This window comes from Globicephala melas, chromosome X (genome assembly GCF_963455315.2).
Source record: "Globicephala melas chromosome X, mGloMel1.2, whole genome shotgun sequence".
NCBI lineage: Eukaryota > Metazoa > Chordata > Mammalia > Artiodactyla > Delphinidae > Globicephala > Globicephala melas.
In genome coordinates, this window is record NC_083335.1 from 94,108,671 (window position 1) to 94,125,874 (window position 17,204).

The 17,204-nt window shown below is 41.9% G+C and overlaps 1 protein-coding gene across 1 annotated transcript in view; it reads right to left on the reverse strand.

The window, feature by feature from the left end:
- Positions 1-17,204, reverse strand: part of CYBB (cytochrome b-245 beta chain) — a 34,675-nt gene that overhangs the window by 5,804 nt on the left and 11,667 nt on the right. The window contains exons 4-11 of the mRNA XM_030834884.3: positions 15,398-15,482; positions 14,586-14,731; positions 11,792-11,982; positions 8,119-8,248; positions 5,908-6,000; positions 2,928-3,181; positions 1,936-2,098; positions 136-282 (exon numbers count right to left, since the gene is read on the reverse strand). Of these exons, the coding sequence (XP_030690744.1) occupies positions 136-282; positions 1,936-2,098; positions 2,928-3,181; positions 5,908-6,000; positions 8,119-8,248; positions 11,792-11,982; positions 14,586-14,731; positions 15,398-15,482 (1,209 nt within the window). The remainder of the gene's footprint in view (positions 1-135; positions 283-1,935; positions 2,099-2,927; positions 3,182-5,907; positions 6,001-8,118; positions 8,249-11,791; positions 11,983-14,585; positions 14,732-15,397; positions 15,483-17,204) is intronic.

Below are 17,204 nucleotides of genomic sequence, written 5' to 3' on the forward strand. Positions count from 1 at the left end.
GAGTGAATGTGCTGGATCACCTGAACCCATCGACTGTTCTTAAAAACAGTACACAAGACATTCCAATAACCAAGGGGAAGTCGGTAAGCCCTGGGCACTGTGGGAGGGACCTGAGATTGGGGATCTTTTCCTCACCTGAGACTCATCCCAGCCAGTGAGGTAGATGTTGTAGCTGAGGAAGCCGGCGTTGTCCTTCTCCTGCATCTGGGTCTCCAGCAGCTGCAGCAGGTCTGCAAACCACTCAAAGGCATGTGTGTCCCGGCACAGCCAGTAGAAGTAGATCTGAGAGGGGGACAGACCGTGAAGCAGATTATGTTTCTTTTTTTATTTTTATCTTTTTTTGAAAGATAGTTGATGTATAATATCATATAAGTTACAGGTGTATAATAGAGTGATTCACAATTTGAAAGGTTATGCTCCATTTATAGTTATTATAAAATATTGGCTATATTCCCCATGTTGTACATTATGTCCTCGTAGCTTATTTATTTTACACATGGTCGTTTGCACCTCTTAATCCCCTACCCCTGTCTTGCCCCTCCCCACTTCCCTCTCCTCACTGGTAACCACTAGTTCTTTCTCTGTATCTGTGAGTCAAGCAGATTATATTTAAATAGGAACCTATCAGCATTGAAATATGGATTTCTACCCTCCCCACCCCCACTTTTGCCTGCTGCTCAGAATGCCTGGAAACATGGGTTTTCAGAAAGCTCTAGATATCTGACAAACTAGCTCACATGAACCTGCTCTGGCTTTCACACGGCAGGGCAGAAAATAAATAGCTTGTTCTCAGAAATCCGTAGCTTAAGAAGAAAACATTGGCCCACAACTTTCCCCCTGGGTCTGCTCTTGCCCTCCCAGGATCCCCGGCTTCCCTTGACCCTCCTCTCAGAAAGACCAATAGGATCTAGACGAGCCATGGCTGCCACCGCACTACGTCCCTACCCGCTACTGGCAGACTTCCCTGAGTTCGTAGGGGAAAAAGTAGTCCTACCCACACCTCCTCCACATCGAAAAGAGGGGAAGGGGAGAATGAAAAGTCAAGGTAAGCTCAACGTGCCTGTTAGAGGTTATCTCTACAGCTATTAGAATGACTCAAGCTTTATTAAAGATGTCCTTTATTGGGCAATGAAACCAAACTTACATGTAACCAAAACATCCCCCAGGACTTTATTCTGAGGAGACAGCCATAAGAAAGGAAAAAAGTAAAAGTGTCATGAAAGGACATGTCTCCTGCCCTCCCCCTGCAAATAAATGTGCTGGGGGCTGGAAATGGAATCCATGTCAATATCTAATGTAAGATGATAGAAAAATTATTCTATCCTCTTAATGGAACATGAAAGAATCATCAAAAATGATTATCAGCAAGCTTGTGACAACACTGAAAAGTACTATATGTTTTAAAAAGAGCAGGACATGAAATTGTACATACTCAATATATACAGCTTTCTAAAAATATGTAAACATGTTGGAAGAGAATTTACAAAAAGTGTAACTATTGGATTGGGGTTGTGGACACTTTCTATTCCCAACTCTCTTCTGACTTTCCAGTAATGCTACACAAATACAGTATATTTGTACTTTCAATAATAGGCTTGCTTATAGAGAACCACATTTATTTATTTGTTTGTTTGTTTATTTTTTTGGCTGTGCCACGCATGGCTTGCGGGATCTTAGTTCCCGGACCAGGGATCAAACCGGCACCCTTGGCAGTGAAAGCGCTGAGTCCTAACCACTGAACCGCCAGGGAATCCCCAGAAGCACCTTTGACTTATCAAACAGCCCTTTTGTGCAAAGCCTGCCTCTCTGAAACTACCTAGAACTTGTCTCCACTTCCGCCAGTCTCTGCCAGCCTCTGCCCTGAAGGCTCTTTGAGGCTTCACTTGGCAGACTGTGGTGAATGCTCCAAGCCCTCTGAAAAAGAAAAGAACCTACCTTCTTCAGCCTCAGATTGGGGGCTTTATTGCAATACTTGTACCAGATCGACTTGAGAATGGATGCAAAGGGCGTGACCCCGATCCCTGCTCCCACCAACATCACCACCTCATAACTGAACACATCTTCACTGGCAGTGCCGAAGGGCCCGTCAACAGCTATCCTGGAGGGAAGCATGGGGGAGATAGTTACACGGACACCTTGCTCTTCAGAGGAGGATGGGGCACACATTATCACTGCAGGTGTGCGACACGTCACTTCAAACTGGGACAATGTATTGATGTGACACTTTGTTCTGTGAGACAGCTTTCAAGTAACCAACTCGGTGTGAACATCGGGGTTGGAAGTAAGAAGAGGAATTTTTAGCTAACTGAAAACATTTGGTAACTCTCAGGGGTATTTTTTTCATGTCCCCAACCCCGTTCACTCACTACGCACGCGCGCACGCACACACACACACACAAATGTCTGTGTCTCTTGCCAGGTGAGCCCACACTTGAAATTCCTGCTTACACTGTACATTAAAGTGAGAATTTTCCATGTCATGATATCTTATAAATTTAATATCTCTACTTTTTGTTGGTCTATTCATTGAGTTATTTGACATACTTTTCTTCAGCATCTACTAAGTGCCTGACACCATGTTAGGCGTGTGGGAAGAAAGAGGCCAAGTGAGTAACATCTGGCATTTACCCTCAAATAACGTACACCAATGAAATTTTAAGTATAGCTTTGATTGCAAGTTAATATACCTTGGTCTTGACCCTTACAAATTTATAGGCACTGGGGAATATCCATGATTAATATTTGATTCAAACATTTTATATTTCATATAAGATTTATACATATATGCATAAGCACAGCACACGTATAAAACGGGGAACACCGAGATAGCTCCCTATAGAATCCGTATGTTTCGTCAGACTCAGGAGCTAGTAGAGTGACATTTTTCCTGAACTGATGCACCTTTGTAATAGGCGCTTTGTACTCACTTCGGTAGTTTCCAGGCATCTTGAAACTCCTGCTTATCACAGCCACAAGCTTTGAACAGTCCCTCCGTCCAGTCCCCCACGATGCGGATATGGATGCTAAAGAAGTCTTCCTCGGGGGCAGAGGTCAGGGTGAAAGGGTGCCACTCCAGCCTGGACACCACAGGGCACTTGACGAAAATGTATTGGCCCACCTCCATCTTGAATCCTTTTTTCTTCATCTGTAGCTCGATGGTTTTGAAAGGGTGAGTGACCACCTATGGAACAAAATGTGTCTCTGGAAATGAACCTTTCCCCCAGTACTTGCCTTTTCAGTATCCGTATGGATAAAAGGCTGAGCTAAGATGCCCCACACAGGTCCCTTCTTCAGGGCCAACACAGCAGTTCTTCCAGCAAACCTGCCTCTCACTGGCAACTGCCCTCGGCTGTCGCCCATGGCCAACAGTGAGCTGGGGCAGGGATCCAAAGGCCTGGCCCTTGTCCTCACTTTGGGACAACTCCCAGGGGCCATCGCAGCTGCAGCACTTCCTGTAGGATCAGCTGAGGCTGCAGTTGCAACCACTTCGGGCCAGCAATTTCCTTCCCCCAATCCTGCCTTTCTTTTCTTTTACAGGTTCATCTCCTGAGAACATGCCCCGATAAGACTTCTGCATGCAGTTCTCTGTCTCAGAATCTTTGCCAGGGAATCCAACCTAAGACACCAGCTTAATGTGATTTTCTTTTTCTCTAAGAAGACAAGGCAGTTGCTAGAAACAGGAAGAAGAGATGGTTTCCTGCTCAGCCTTCCTATCTCCCCAAGGGATGATCAAGAGCCTTAGCAGCCGGACAGAAGCAGAAGGAGACCCCATTGGCTAATAATATAGCAACATCGCCCAAACCAAGCCTAAGGTGCTGGTCTGTCTTTGTCCCAAGTCCCACCTTGAACCTGCCTGACTCCATGCATTGTTTTTACATTTCTCCCTACCTGGGGAATACACCATCCATCTCTCCCAAAGCCAGGTCCCACCCGCCTGTTGCCATCCTCCTTCTCCGTGTACCTGAATGTTCATAACAGCTTTGTTTACAATAGCCAAAAAATTGGAAGCACTCCAAATGTCCATCAACTGGTAAGTTGGTAAATAACAAAATGATTTCATTGTAATATACAAAGTAATATGTTTCTTTGATGATTCCTGAGATCCTAGAGGGACTTTATATGTGCAACTGAAAACAAACCAAGGGACATCAAAGGAAAGAAAAATCAATAGAAACAAAATAGCGGATTCCTAATGTTGACTGATATACACGAGCTTTTCTTTTCACCCCTGAGGAGTAGGACAATAGGAAATCCTTTTAAGAAAAATTGCCAAGCATTTCTAAAACTTGTGATTCAAACTTAAGTTATATGACAAGGCTGTAACCAACTTCCCTTCATCACTGAAATAAGGAGGTGGAGAGCTTCATTTTGAAACAGAAAATAAAAATGGATGAAAATGAGTTTGAAAATTATGTTGCTCATGTTGCAATTTTGTGTGGTGAGAATGAGTTCCACCATATTGCAATTTTGCTACCACAGGGAACATCGGGATAGAAGGGAATAAAATGCACTAGTGGACAGCGTTGTCACCAGAATACTTTTGGATAGTACCTTGTTTCTTATGTGTGTTTACATGAGAAGAAAATGAATACTTATTTTCTTCACAGGCAAACAAGTTTGCCTTAGAAATAGGCTTAGAGGAAATACTTGTCTGGTTAGTTCATTCTAGTCTAGTACGGGAAATTTTGTGGTGGTTCTTTTTGCTGATCTGTGGGCTTTTTCTCATAGTACAATATAAATATCATAAAAGGAGAACTGTTGTGGCTTCCTATATTTCAAGGTTTCCAATGTCAGCTGGACTAACTTTACTATGACCTTCCATAGATGCCAAGAAAGAAGAGCTAGGGTGGTGGAGTGGAAGATTTTTTGTGTTTTGCAAAAGCAACCCATGGTAAGCTTTTGGTAAATACTTTCTGAACTGAACTGAATTAAATTTTATTTGATAAAAATAGTCCTGTCTGATGTTTCCTGAAACTATAATAAGGCAATTCCGTTTCTATTTATTTAGTTGGATATTTATTTATTTAATGATAAGAAGCAGCATAGACGTGTGGGGAAAAACCACTATATACTTGAAGTTAGCGGATTCAATTCTAAATGCAGTTTAGTTATTAGCTCATTTGAGACTTTGAGTACATTAACTCTGATACTCTGTGACTGTATACAAAGCACAGAGACCCGCCCTTGGTTCCCTGGTTCTTTTGGCATCTGAATATTTTAAGGCTCAGTGCATGACCTTTTGAACTCACCTCTTTTGCTTCTTTACTCTTTTTTTTTTTTTTTTTTTTTTTTTGCGGTACGCGGGCCTCTCACTGTTGCGGCCTCTCCCGTTGAGGAGCACAGGCTCTGGACGCGCAGGCTCAGCGGCCACGGCTCACGGGCCCAGCCGCTCCGCGGCGTGTGGGATCCTCCCGGACCGGGGCACGAACCCGCGTCCCCTGCATCGTCAGGCGGACCCTCAACCACTGTGCCACCAGGGAAGCCCTGCTTCTTTACTCTTAACTAATCACATCATCTCTCTATGCTCCTCCCCTCTACACACACACACACACACACACACACACACACACACACACACACACACAGGGATTCATTTACACAAAACATTTGGGTTCACTTTTCAACAGAAAATGTTAACTTCTAGTCTCCCCAATTAAAAGGCCCAATCGGCTTCCCTGGCCGCAACAGTGAGAGGCCCGCGTACCGCAAAAAAAAAAAAAAAAAAAAGGCCCAATCATTTGATTATCAAGCTAGGTACATTGAAACAAACTGTAGGTCATCTCTCTGCCCTAAGTTTAATCAAAATAAACTGAGTAAAAGTGAGATCTGACAATGATATAGAGAACTTGGATAGACTTGTCCATGATATAGTTAGATAGTATTAGTAATTCCTAACCCAGCCAATACCTTGGTGATGACCACCTTCTGTTGAGATCGCCAAAACCGTACCAACCTCTCACAGAGATACAGGAACATGGGACCCACTATCCATTTCCAAGTCTGTAATCAGAGCAAACAATGAAAAAAGGATGTGTTAAGGGGCGGTACTTGATAAAAGATTCATGGGGACAAAACATTTTAGAAGTTCACCTTTTTTGGTTTGTTTAAATATTCCATGATAGACTAGTAAATTTCTTCTAAAATATCTAAAGTTAAAATAAATTTTTGAGCCAGTAAAAATGAACATTCTCCTTGCCCACATTGGGGAACTATATCTACAGTATGGAACTTTCCCAAGAGGAACTGCCCACAAGAATGGGATTTCCTCCTATTGTCGCAATAGGAGTTGCAATAACCCTACAGCAGAGTAAGGTTGGTTTCAGAATTAACATTTCTCTAAAGGATAGCATTTCAACAACATCATATTTTTAATGCAACGTTGCAATTACTTTCTCTTGGTCACGTAGCCAAAGCTTCATTCTTTGCAACATGAGAAATTCCACACTAGAATTTAGCTCTTCCTCCAATATCCTGGCAAGTTCTAGGAGCTATGCAATGTACTTTCTCTAGGGTGCTCTCTTGTCAGAATCTGCAGTGTTTCAGAACACTGGAATTACCCCGTGGCACTACTGGCTATACAAAAACATTTAGGCCAAACAGATCCATCCTGGGATTCAGTCAGTTAGGTTCCTAGATGAGTATCTGAAGTAGCAAAGAATTTTAGAAGTCGATATCATCTAAAATACAACATTCCAGAAGGGATTCCAAGAGGGGAAAAAAATCCCAGAGTGCTTCCCATAGTCTCGCCTATGATCTTTCTATGAAAAATTTTAAGAAAGTTATTGTTGGAAGTTGAGAGCACCCAAATGTCCCTATCTCCAGCCTAAGTTGAAGAATATCTGCCCGGAAGTCATAAATGCTCTGCTACTGGCCTTCATTTTCATGGGACAGTTTTTTCAAACGGTCTAGCATCATCCATCTATGTCCTGGCTGCCACCTGGGGCCCCATTGAATGGAGCCAGGTCTTGGACATCACTTCTAATCTCCCCAGAAACCCAGGAGCTCCTCTGAGGTAGATGCCTGTGAAGGTAGCAGCGCTCTGACTTAGCTGTCTTCAAGGAAATGTGCCTTCCCCAGCTCATAAGAGGACCTGCAATAGAGTTCCCTTTTAATCCTTTCTATTGATGTCTGCATGTAGTGGGGGTAGTTCACTGATGTGTCTGCTTGCTTTCATTAATGAGCAAGGATGCTGAAAGATGTTGAGTCTGCAGACAGCATGCTGTTTCTAGAGGAAGAGTACTCCTATATTATGAGAGTCAGAAAAAAGGAAGGAGAAAATGGGATGGGAAATTTGCCTTTATATTATACTGTGCTTAAGGACAAAATAATCATCCTGTTCAGAAGCCCTGTACAAAAGTTGATTTTTGCTTAGTTTTATACCAATGGCTAGCATAATAACCAATAAAATATATTGCTTGCCAATGGGGGAAAAGGTATGAAGATCACATCGTCCACTGCTCACTCATGGAACGGAGATATTGAGAATAAACAAAACGGAGTTCTTCAGAGCTCCCAACAAAAGGTAAATATTTCAGCATCTTTTCCCTTGGTCATCCTTGCCACACTCCTGCTCTACCATGAAGTGCCGATGGCATGACCCTGGCTCTGCAGCCTCCTTTATGCCTCATAGACGGGACCTCCTGATACCTAATGGCAGCCCTATGTGCCACCTCACAAATTTCCTTCCCAGCTCTGAAAGCTGTATAGAAAGTCCTACTTCCTGGAATCTGAAGAGGCTCCTGCCTCCTTATAAATCGTAATCTGAGCTTTCCAACTCGGCTCAGGATGGAATCCCTCTGAAAGTCATTAACTGGTATTATTGTGGCCATCACAACCAGAAGAGAAGAGGTAGAACTTCTTGAACCCAAAAGCACTTTAAAAAACAATACTTTTCCAAGTTTTATATCAGGATGTTCATAACAGACTAATGTAAAGCTTACTTTTCAAGAACTAATTCTAGACAATAAGCATAGCAGAAAAACACTGGATACTTATAACATCCTAGCAGTTCCGTGACATTCATAACGGACAACTCTATGACATTTGTATCTCTTTCTTAGACACAGTTTGAAGATTGTTGGTAATGAAACTATAATAGCTACAATGAATTGTACATACCATAGGAGGGTTCCCAGAGAACTCTGGGATTGGGCAGTCCTTTATTTTTCCCCATTGTGAGATGTTTTGATAACATTCTCTTGGCTTGTGTTTCGACAAACTCTCTGCGGTCTGCCCACGTACAATTCGCCTGAGGAGGAAATGTAAGTCCAGACCATTTAGAAACAAGAGATTAAATTCTTAGTTTTCTGAGATTCTGACATATTTTTATTAGTATTCTCATATGGTTCCTATACTTTTCACTTAAAAGTAATACTTCTTGCCCCCTCCAAATAGATTAGAGGAAGGGAAAGAAAATTCATGATCTTTAGCAATAGAAAAAAAAAAATGGGGACTTCCCTGGCGATCCAGTGGTTAAGATTCCACGCTTCCACTGCAGGGGTTGTGGGTTCGATCCCTGGTCGGGGAACTGAGACCCCACATCCCACCTGCCCTGCAATGTAGCCAAAAAAAAAAGAAAAAGAAAAAAAATATGTACAGTGGCACAAAGGATATTTATATGTAACATTATAGAGGGTAAGTTTTGGATCATCAGTACACGTTTTCTGAAAGGCAACATTTGTGCTTCTGTTTCAAGTATTATTCTCATTTATAAACAAACAAATAAAAAGAGAAAAACTGCAAATCCAACAGAGCAACCGCGGGCCCATACAGTACCATTGTGCAAATTAGAACAAGGTGCCCCCTCTTTGAGGACAGCTCTAGAGGCAAGAGCTTGGCCAGCAGAGCATGGGCTAATTTCTTTCCCCTTGGCCAGGCACCCTTATGTAGTTGACAACCCATACAACCATATACAGTAGCCCTGAGGCTTAGTACAAATCTTTTATTTGTTGTTTCAAAATTGTCTAACTTCAACCAAAACGTTGAAATCCACTCAAGACGACTTAATTTTGTAGAGATTATGCCATTCTCACAGACGTCAATGCTGCTGGTGTGTCCCTTGAAGTGCTCGGAGCCCATTCACTTCAATTCAATAAATATTAATTGAGCAACTACTAAAACATAAGACAATGCAGGTTGAGTGGGAACAGAGGGAGGGAGGCACAAAGTTAAGTCATGTCCCTGACCTGAAGGAACATAAATGACAAGGTCTTCAGAATATATAATAAGAAGAGACACAGAAGGCCCTTTGCTTGGGGGACCTAAAAGTTTGTTTGGGGGACCTAAAATTTATTATGCCAGTTGGTATATTCAGAGGATGTTTTAATTCAAGGTCATTAACCATCGCTTTCTATCCCTAGGTCTTGGGGAAGAGAATTACCATGTATTGAGCATCTATCACATGCCAAGCCTGGGAAAGCCACTGTACACAAATTATTTCAGGTAATTCTCATAACAGGCCTGAAATGTAAGTATTAGTACTCTCATTTTATGTATGAGGACACCAAGGCTTAGAGAGACCAAGTAACTAGAAGCAGAATGATTTGGTGAAAGCAATTCTGGACCCAAGCCAGACAGCCTTGGTTTCACATCCCGCGTCCACCCCTTGCTAATTTGGTGGCCTTAGGCAAGTTATTTAACTTCTTTTGAGCCTCAGTTTCTTCAGCTATAAGATAGGTATAAGTGCCTCATTAAAAGTTCGTTTTAGTAATCAACTGGCATGATGCATATAAAACGCCAGACACAAAGTCAGCGTCCAACAAATGATAACTATTAAAGTTCTTAATGTTCAAGTTTACTTGGGGAGTAAGTGATAGAAAAAAAATCGGATTTTCTCCTTCTCTTCTCAATGCCATGACCGGAAGTCAGTTTTAATCCCAGTTCAGCTGCTACCTAGCCAGGAGACCGAGCAACCAGCCCACCAGCATAAGTAGCAGATTCTCCTCAGATGGAGAACGGGGTACATATATCTCCTCTGCCGGCTCCAGAGGAAAATACATATCTATGAAACTATACAAACGTAAAGTGGTGGAATTACTAAGCTAGAGAGGGGAAGAAATTCAGTTTTGTTTTTTTTTCTCTAGGATTTTCTGAAACAGCTGGATGATGACCGAGTCCCATTTAAAGATACTCAAATGCTTTTAGGAGAGTTAAGAGAGTCTTTGTCTACACAGATTTTTCAGTGCTTAGAAAGAGATGACCAGGCGTCAGGGTCAGCAAGTTGATCAAGAATGCACTTGAGGACAGGGAACAATATTCAGTATCCTGTACTAACCTATAATGGAAAAGAATATGAAAAAGAATGGATATGTATAACTGAGTCACTTTGCTGTACACCTGAAACTAACATAACATTGTACATCAACTATACTTCAATAAAATAAATTTAAAAAAAGAATGCACATGAGGGGTTGCCACAGGCTGCTTCTCTCCACTCTTCCCCTTTTTAGGTCTCAGCCACTTCTAGGCTGACTTGACTCAGACCAGAGTCATTGAGCCTTGACACCTACTTCCTCCACCCTTAGTTATCTGGAGCCCCATACCCACCGGGGAACTTCCCAGGTCTGCTTTTTGCGTGCAGGTGGGAGAATCAGCTAGTGTGAAAGAGTAGAAAAAGGAAGCCTGGTATGAAAGAAGGGTCCCAATAAGGCAAACTCTCCCAGCCACACATCCAGGCACCGTGTGTCTCTATGAGAGCATTCATCATGGCCTGCCTTAGCCCATCCGGTCTCCAACCCCAGCTATGCCACGGATAAACTGGTAGTGGCTTGGCTACACACTTTACCTTTTTTGGTCTGTTTCCTTGTCTACAATTTCCCCTGGAAATGGGGATAGTAAGGGCATCTCTACCTTTTGGAGATTAAAAGAAACATTTCATGTCTGTAACAAATGCTCAGTAGGAGCTAGCTTTCCCCATTATTATGTTAGGATGCTTGAAGGCAATAACCGTGTATCTCTCCTTCTAGTATTCCCCACAGTGCCTGAGATAGGTCCTCATACACAGTAGGCAATCAGTGAATGATTGGCTTGAATCAAAACTCATTGAACGGGGACTCCCCTGGAGGCTCAGTGGATAAGAATCTGCCTGCCAATTCAGGGGACACGGGTTCGAGCCCTGGTCCAGGAAGATCCCACATGCCGTGGAGCAACTAAGTCCGTGTACCACAACTACTGAGCTTGCGCTCTAGAGCCCGCGAGCCACAACTACTGAAGCCCTGAGCCCTACAGCCCGTGCTCCACAACGAGAGAAGCCACCGACTGCAATGAGAAGCCCGCACACTGCAAGGAAGAGTCGCTCCCGCTCGCCACAACTAGAGAAAGCCCACGAGCAGCAACGAAGACCCAACATAGCCAAAAATAAATAAAATTAAACAAACAAAAAAACTCATTGAATGACAGCAAACCTTTCACCTGATTAATCATTAACCTCTCTGGTTTGGGAGCTTGTCTAATTTTCTAGGGATTAAGCCACAGGAAACATCATTGGAGACATCCAAGACCCTGCCAGCACTCTCAGCGTGCTTTCTATATGCTTGCAAAGATATTCAAAACTTTGGTGTATTTTTCCAGCTTGCTATAAATAACCGCACTATGAATAGTTATGAGTTGGGTACCAGAAACTAAAGTGGTGCTGAGTGGTTTCTATCAAAGTGACTTCTGTTTTCCCCTCATATTCCCTCAGCAGACAGGCTAAGGTCACACAAAGACAGGGAGGTCACTGTGCCTCTAACAGAGCATCACATCTGGAAACTGAGGGACATAAAATACTTGGTCTTGGAGTTTAAATACTCACTCAGCTCCATGGATGGCGAGACCAATGAAGAAGATCACAAAGAGATGGTGTGTGTACCAAAACACTTCAAAGTAAGACCTCCTGATGGTTTTGGTGGAGGAGGTGATAATTAATATGAGGCAGAGTGTGATGACAACTCCAGTGATGCCTGCCAACCGAGTCACAGCCACGTACAGGCCTCCTTCAGGATTCTGTAAAACACACACACACACATTATTTGTAGGCTCTCAAAAGCAGGGCTACCTATTTATAAAGTGTCCAGTGAATAAGGCAATAGGCATTTTCATCCCCCCTTTAGATTAGCCTAACCATCCCCCCAACAGAGTGGTATAGAATTGGAATAGATATTTCCAAATTTAAAAAAGTCTTACATCTTCTTTACCCATTCATCCGATGATGGACACTTAGGTTGTTTCCATCTCCGTATATACAATGGAATATTACTCAGCCATAAAAAGAAACGAAATTGAGCTATTTGTAATGAGGTGGATAGACCTAGAGTCTGTCATACAGAGTGAAGTAAGTCAGAAAGAGAAAGACACATACCGTATGCTAACACATATATATGGAATTTAAGAAAAAAAATAATGTCATGAAGAGCCTAGGGGTAAGACAGGAATAAAGACACAAACCTACTAGAAAATGGACTTGAGGATATGGGGAGGGGGAAGGGTAAGCTGTGACAAAGCGAGAGAGAGGCATGGACATATATACACTACAAAATGTAAGGTAGATAGCTAGTGGGAAGCAGCCGCATAGCACAGGGAGATCAGCTCGGTGCTTTGTGACCACCTGGACGGGTGGGATAGGCAGGGTGGGAGGGAGACGCAAAAGGGAGGAGATATGGGGATATATGTATATGTATAGCTGATTCACTTTGTTATAAAGCAGAAACTAACACACCACTGCAAAGCAATTATACTCCAATAAAGATGTTAAAAAAAAAAGTCTTACATGGTTGAGGTATCATAGGAAATATCAGTTGATACACAGAAAGAGTTCTAAGGGAGTATCAAATAAAGTATCAACTATATGTCCTAAAAGGCTCTGAAGCTCTTTCTCCCTTTGATTTGAAAAGTGTCATAGTGCTTAGTTTGTAAATGTATTCTGTGCATGCCTAACATCTTAGGCTGCGTTCCTCCGAAGCAGATCCTGAGATGAGGATTTAGAAAGAATGTGCTCCAGAAGAAGCTGGTAAGGGGATGGTTAATAGGATAGGAAAGAGGAACAAGCCGGGTAAGAGGACGATCTCGGGCCAAATCTTCAGCCTGATGCTGCAGGGGAACTGTGGAGGGTAAATTACACCTTAGAGTTTATCCTGACTCAAGGCAAGGAAGCTGGGTTTTCATGGCCTGCACCCATCAGTTATTGGTTAAGAGCTGCTCAGCGAGATAGCTATCCAGGCCCTTTCAGATATGGGCAAAGGGACTTTGGGCAAAGGGACTCCAGTAGCCCCAGGGCAGTCCTTTGAGGAGCAAAAGCAAATAGAGGAAATTGAAAGTGAAAGCACACAGAAGGGTAGGGGAGCGCAGACATAGTAAAAGTGATCTGAAGAGATCTGGGCACAGCACTGCAGTGTCAGCTCACTCGATATGTTCACACTGCCACCCTTACGTATCATTGTACAATGAACAAGTAAAAGAAAAATTATCCAAGACATTATAGAAAAATAATTTCTATTTTATTTGATGTGGTTTAATTCTGTCCCTAGATAGACCAGGCACACTTTTTTATATCAGCCTGAGGACAATTATTTCTACAAAATCATGGAACTTTTCTTGTAATCTATTCTAAACAGACAAGGAAACATGTTTGGAATTCGGTGTATAGTGAGTGATGTGATTTGGCTATCCTCCCAAACCACTGGGCACATGAAGATGACTTAGAGCTTCTCCCTCTGAGTGTAGAAAGCCTCAGCAGCTGCTGGAAGGGAAAAAGTCCTTGCCTGACGATTCCCCAGATGGCTGCCCCTGGAGCAATTAGCAGACACAGGCCACCTCTCAGATGTTGTAGGCAAGAAAGAGGAAATGCACTGCTGACAGATGTCAGCTGGTGGCTGACCTGGTATTAACACCTCAGCCAGAGGGTTCCCTATTTCACATAAACAAGTTCATAGAACACCAACGTCAGACAAGGTCATTCTGTCACTGTGATGGACTGACACAAAAACGAGACCACTCTGAAATCTTATCTGAGCCAAGACAAAAACATGGGTGACTGCTGCTTCTTGACCTATTACAGATTTAACCCCATTCTTCTGCCTCCTAGAAAAAAAATTATTAAGATACCCAACGCTGGAACTGTCCCCAATTCCTGACCATACCTGATCCAGAGGAAATGCTTGCTTCCTGAAACCCCTCCTGAATCATCTAACACAAGTCCCACAGCAAGCCTTTCTCAACACCCTCCTGAGGTGCCCCCAACTTCCTCATAGTGTGAGGTCTCTTTGCTGCAGTAAGTAATAAACCCAACTTTGTTTGACTAGACTATGTTCCTGGCTTTCTTTGACTGTTGGGCATTGCCATGGATAAGCCTGTGTTACTCCAGGCTCCACGTATACACATTCTGATAGGTGACTTTAAGAAACTGGAGAACATCTAGTGACCCTCTACATATGGGATCAGGAGTGTGGGAGACATTTTCTCTGTGGCCACATTCTTAGAACCTACAGAATTGTCCCTCTGATAGTCAACTTTTGTCATTGTTCTGATCAAGTAGAATTCTTCACTCGCTGAAATCTAATCCTCAGTTTTAATGTCTACAGAACATCTGAATCAGGAAATAAGAGGCTTACCTTAATTCTCTGTCGAGCAAAATTGAGGTAAGTTTCACCAGGCTTATCTCCAATGTCAGAGAGTGCTATTGAATAAGGGTCAGAATTGTTGACTCGGGCATTGACACACCACTCCACATTAAATAGGTGTGCAATGGTGTGAATCGCTGAAGAGGGCACAGAAGAGAAACAAAGAGGGTGAAGTGTGTGTACAATTTTATTTGTAGCTGGGTTTCTGGCTGCAGCCCCTGACTCTACGGTAAGTTAGTGGAGATCTGATAAGGATCCCTTCTTACACCACCACCACCACCTTAATAATTATAATAATAACACAAAATATACATAAACACATGAATACTATCATATATACATATGTATATATATATATAAACAATAATAAAAAGAAAGTGTTTAGCTAATAAAGGCTATCGTAAGAAACTCCCAACTTATGGGCTATGGCCTTTGTAGGATTATTGCAAGAAATCCATGAATTACATGTACAACCAAGTATTTAAAAGATGAATGAATAAAAGCTCTCATATGTGGACTAACAAACAATTTTGATGTTAAAAAGTGTATAAAAGGGTGAATACACTGGGATTTTATCAGAAGAGTCTAAGGGGAAAAAGTTTTAAGACCTGAAGGAATAAATCCTAGTGTTGGGATAGCAGAAAGAGGGGTGAATATTTTTTCATAGAACTCATTCAAAAAGTACACATCCAATCACCACCTAATCTACCTGCAAAGGCTGATCCCTTATTTTAAAAATATCTTAGAGGGAACACTCTGGTTCCAAGTTTCCTTTGCAATCTCAAATATCTTAATGAACATACCAGTGTGAAGTGCAATCATCCATGCCACCATTTTATGAAAGGTGAGGTTCCTGTCCAGCTGTCTTCGAATTCTTGTTGAGCAGCACTTTGGATTAAAGGGAAAAGAATGAAATCGTAATTGTTAACAAGAAAGTTTTCTCTGTGCCAGGCATTAGACACATATCATCTCATTTAATTCTTATGACCACCCTAAAAACTACATCATTCTACCCATTTGACAGATGAGAACACTGAGGCTCAGATAGATGTAGTCATCTTCCCAAGGTCAAACAGCCAATAAGTGGCATGGCTGGCTTAACCAATGTTTTAGGTTCTCGTACTATTAACATAAAAAGCCTCTCATGGAATCCATTGCTTAATTGTATAAAATATGAATTTGGACAGAAAACATCTAACTACATAGTTTCTAGTTCAGATTAATTTATTTAATAACGAGGGGATATAGAAATTTTAAAAGGACAGGGCTGCCCTCAAAGACCTGAAAGTCCATGGGGATACAGACAAGTGAACAGTTCTAGAACAAGTGAATAGTTTTAGAAGAGCACCCTTCCAGGACATAGACACTATGAGAGGAGAAAAAAAGTGTCCACCTGCATATGTTGATAGAGACAACATAACAAGGGAGATCATTAACAAAATAATCATAGCAAAAATTATAATAGTACTTACAAAGAACTTGTGCAAGGAGCTGCTTTAAGTGTTTTTTTTTTATTGTTTTTAAAATTTTTGACCGCACTGTGCAGCACGCAGGATCTTAGTTCCCTGACCAGGGATCGGACCTGTACCCCCTGCAGTGGAAGTGCAGAGTCTTAACCACTGGACCGCCAGGGAAGTCCCTAGGAGTTGCTTTAAGTGTTTTACATGCATCGACTCATTTCATTCTTACATTAATCCTATGTGGGAGGTACCACTATTATCACCACATGACAGATGAGGAAACAAAGGCATAGAGAAGTTACCTTCCCTTAGGTTGCATAGTTAATAAGTGACAGAGCTGAGGTCTAAACCCAGGCTCTCTGATGCCAGAGATATCAACATTCTGATATTTCATACCTTTTATGATTACCTTGGCATTAAAATGGCATTTTGGTCAACTGGTTAGTGTAATTGTCCTACCGACATATGTTAGAAGATGTGGGTTTGAATCTGGATTCATGTCAATTCCCAAAGTAGAGGAAAAAAACAAAACAAAACCTGGTTTCTGGTTGAATCAGACAGAGCTTTGTTCTCTGAAAAGTGGTCAAGTGCTCGCTCTGGATGCTTTGTTTCCAAGGCTAGATGTACTGCCATAGAGATTCAGAAAACTTCTAAGGAGAACAGAGTGAAGTGCAAAAAACCCCCAAAACAAAACAAAAAGCTCAGGTATTTTAAACACCTGGTTCCAAACATATTCAATTTCAATATACGGGTGTTAAATATTTGGCTTATTTATTTTTAATAAAATGTTCTGGTTTTATAGAAAAATAGAATTGCATAGAAAATTGTGCTTACTCCACTACCTCTGAGTTAGCTACATCTAGGGAGGGCAGGCTGTTTGGATCATGAAAGCAGGTTCCTGGAACTGCAGAAATACCAGTAAGGAAGACACTGAAGACTTCAGAGAAAGGAAAAAACATTTAGGCTTTATTGAGTGACTTCTGTGAGCCAGGCAGTTTACCCATAATCATTGCCTCATTTAATGTAACCAGATAAGTATTACTGTCCTTATTTTACAGATAACAAAACTAAAGCTAACTCTCACATTGGCTGGGATCCAGGACGATTTGTCTTTAAGGTTCATTCCCTTTTCCATCAAACCAAATGTAAA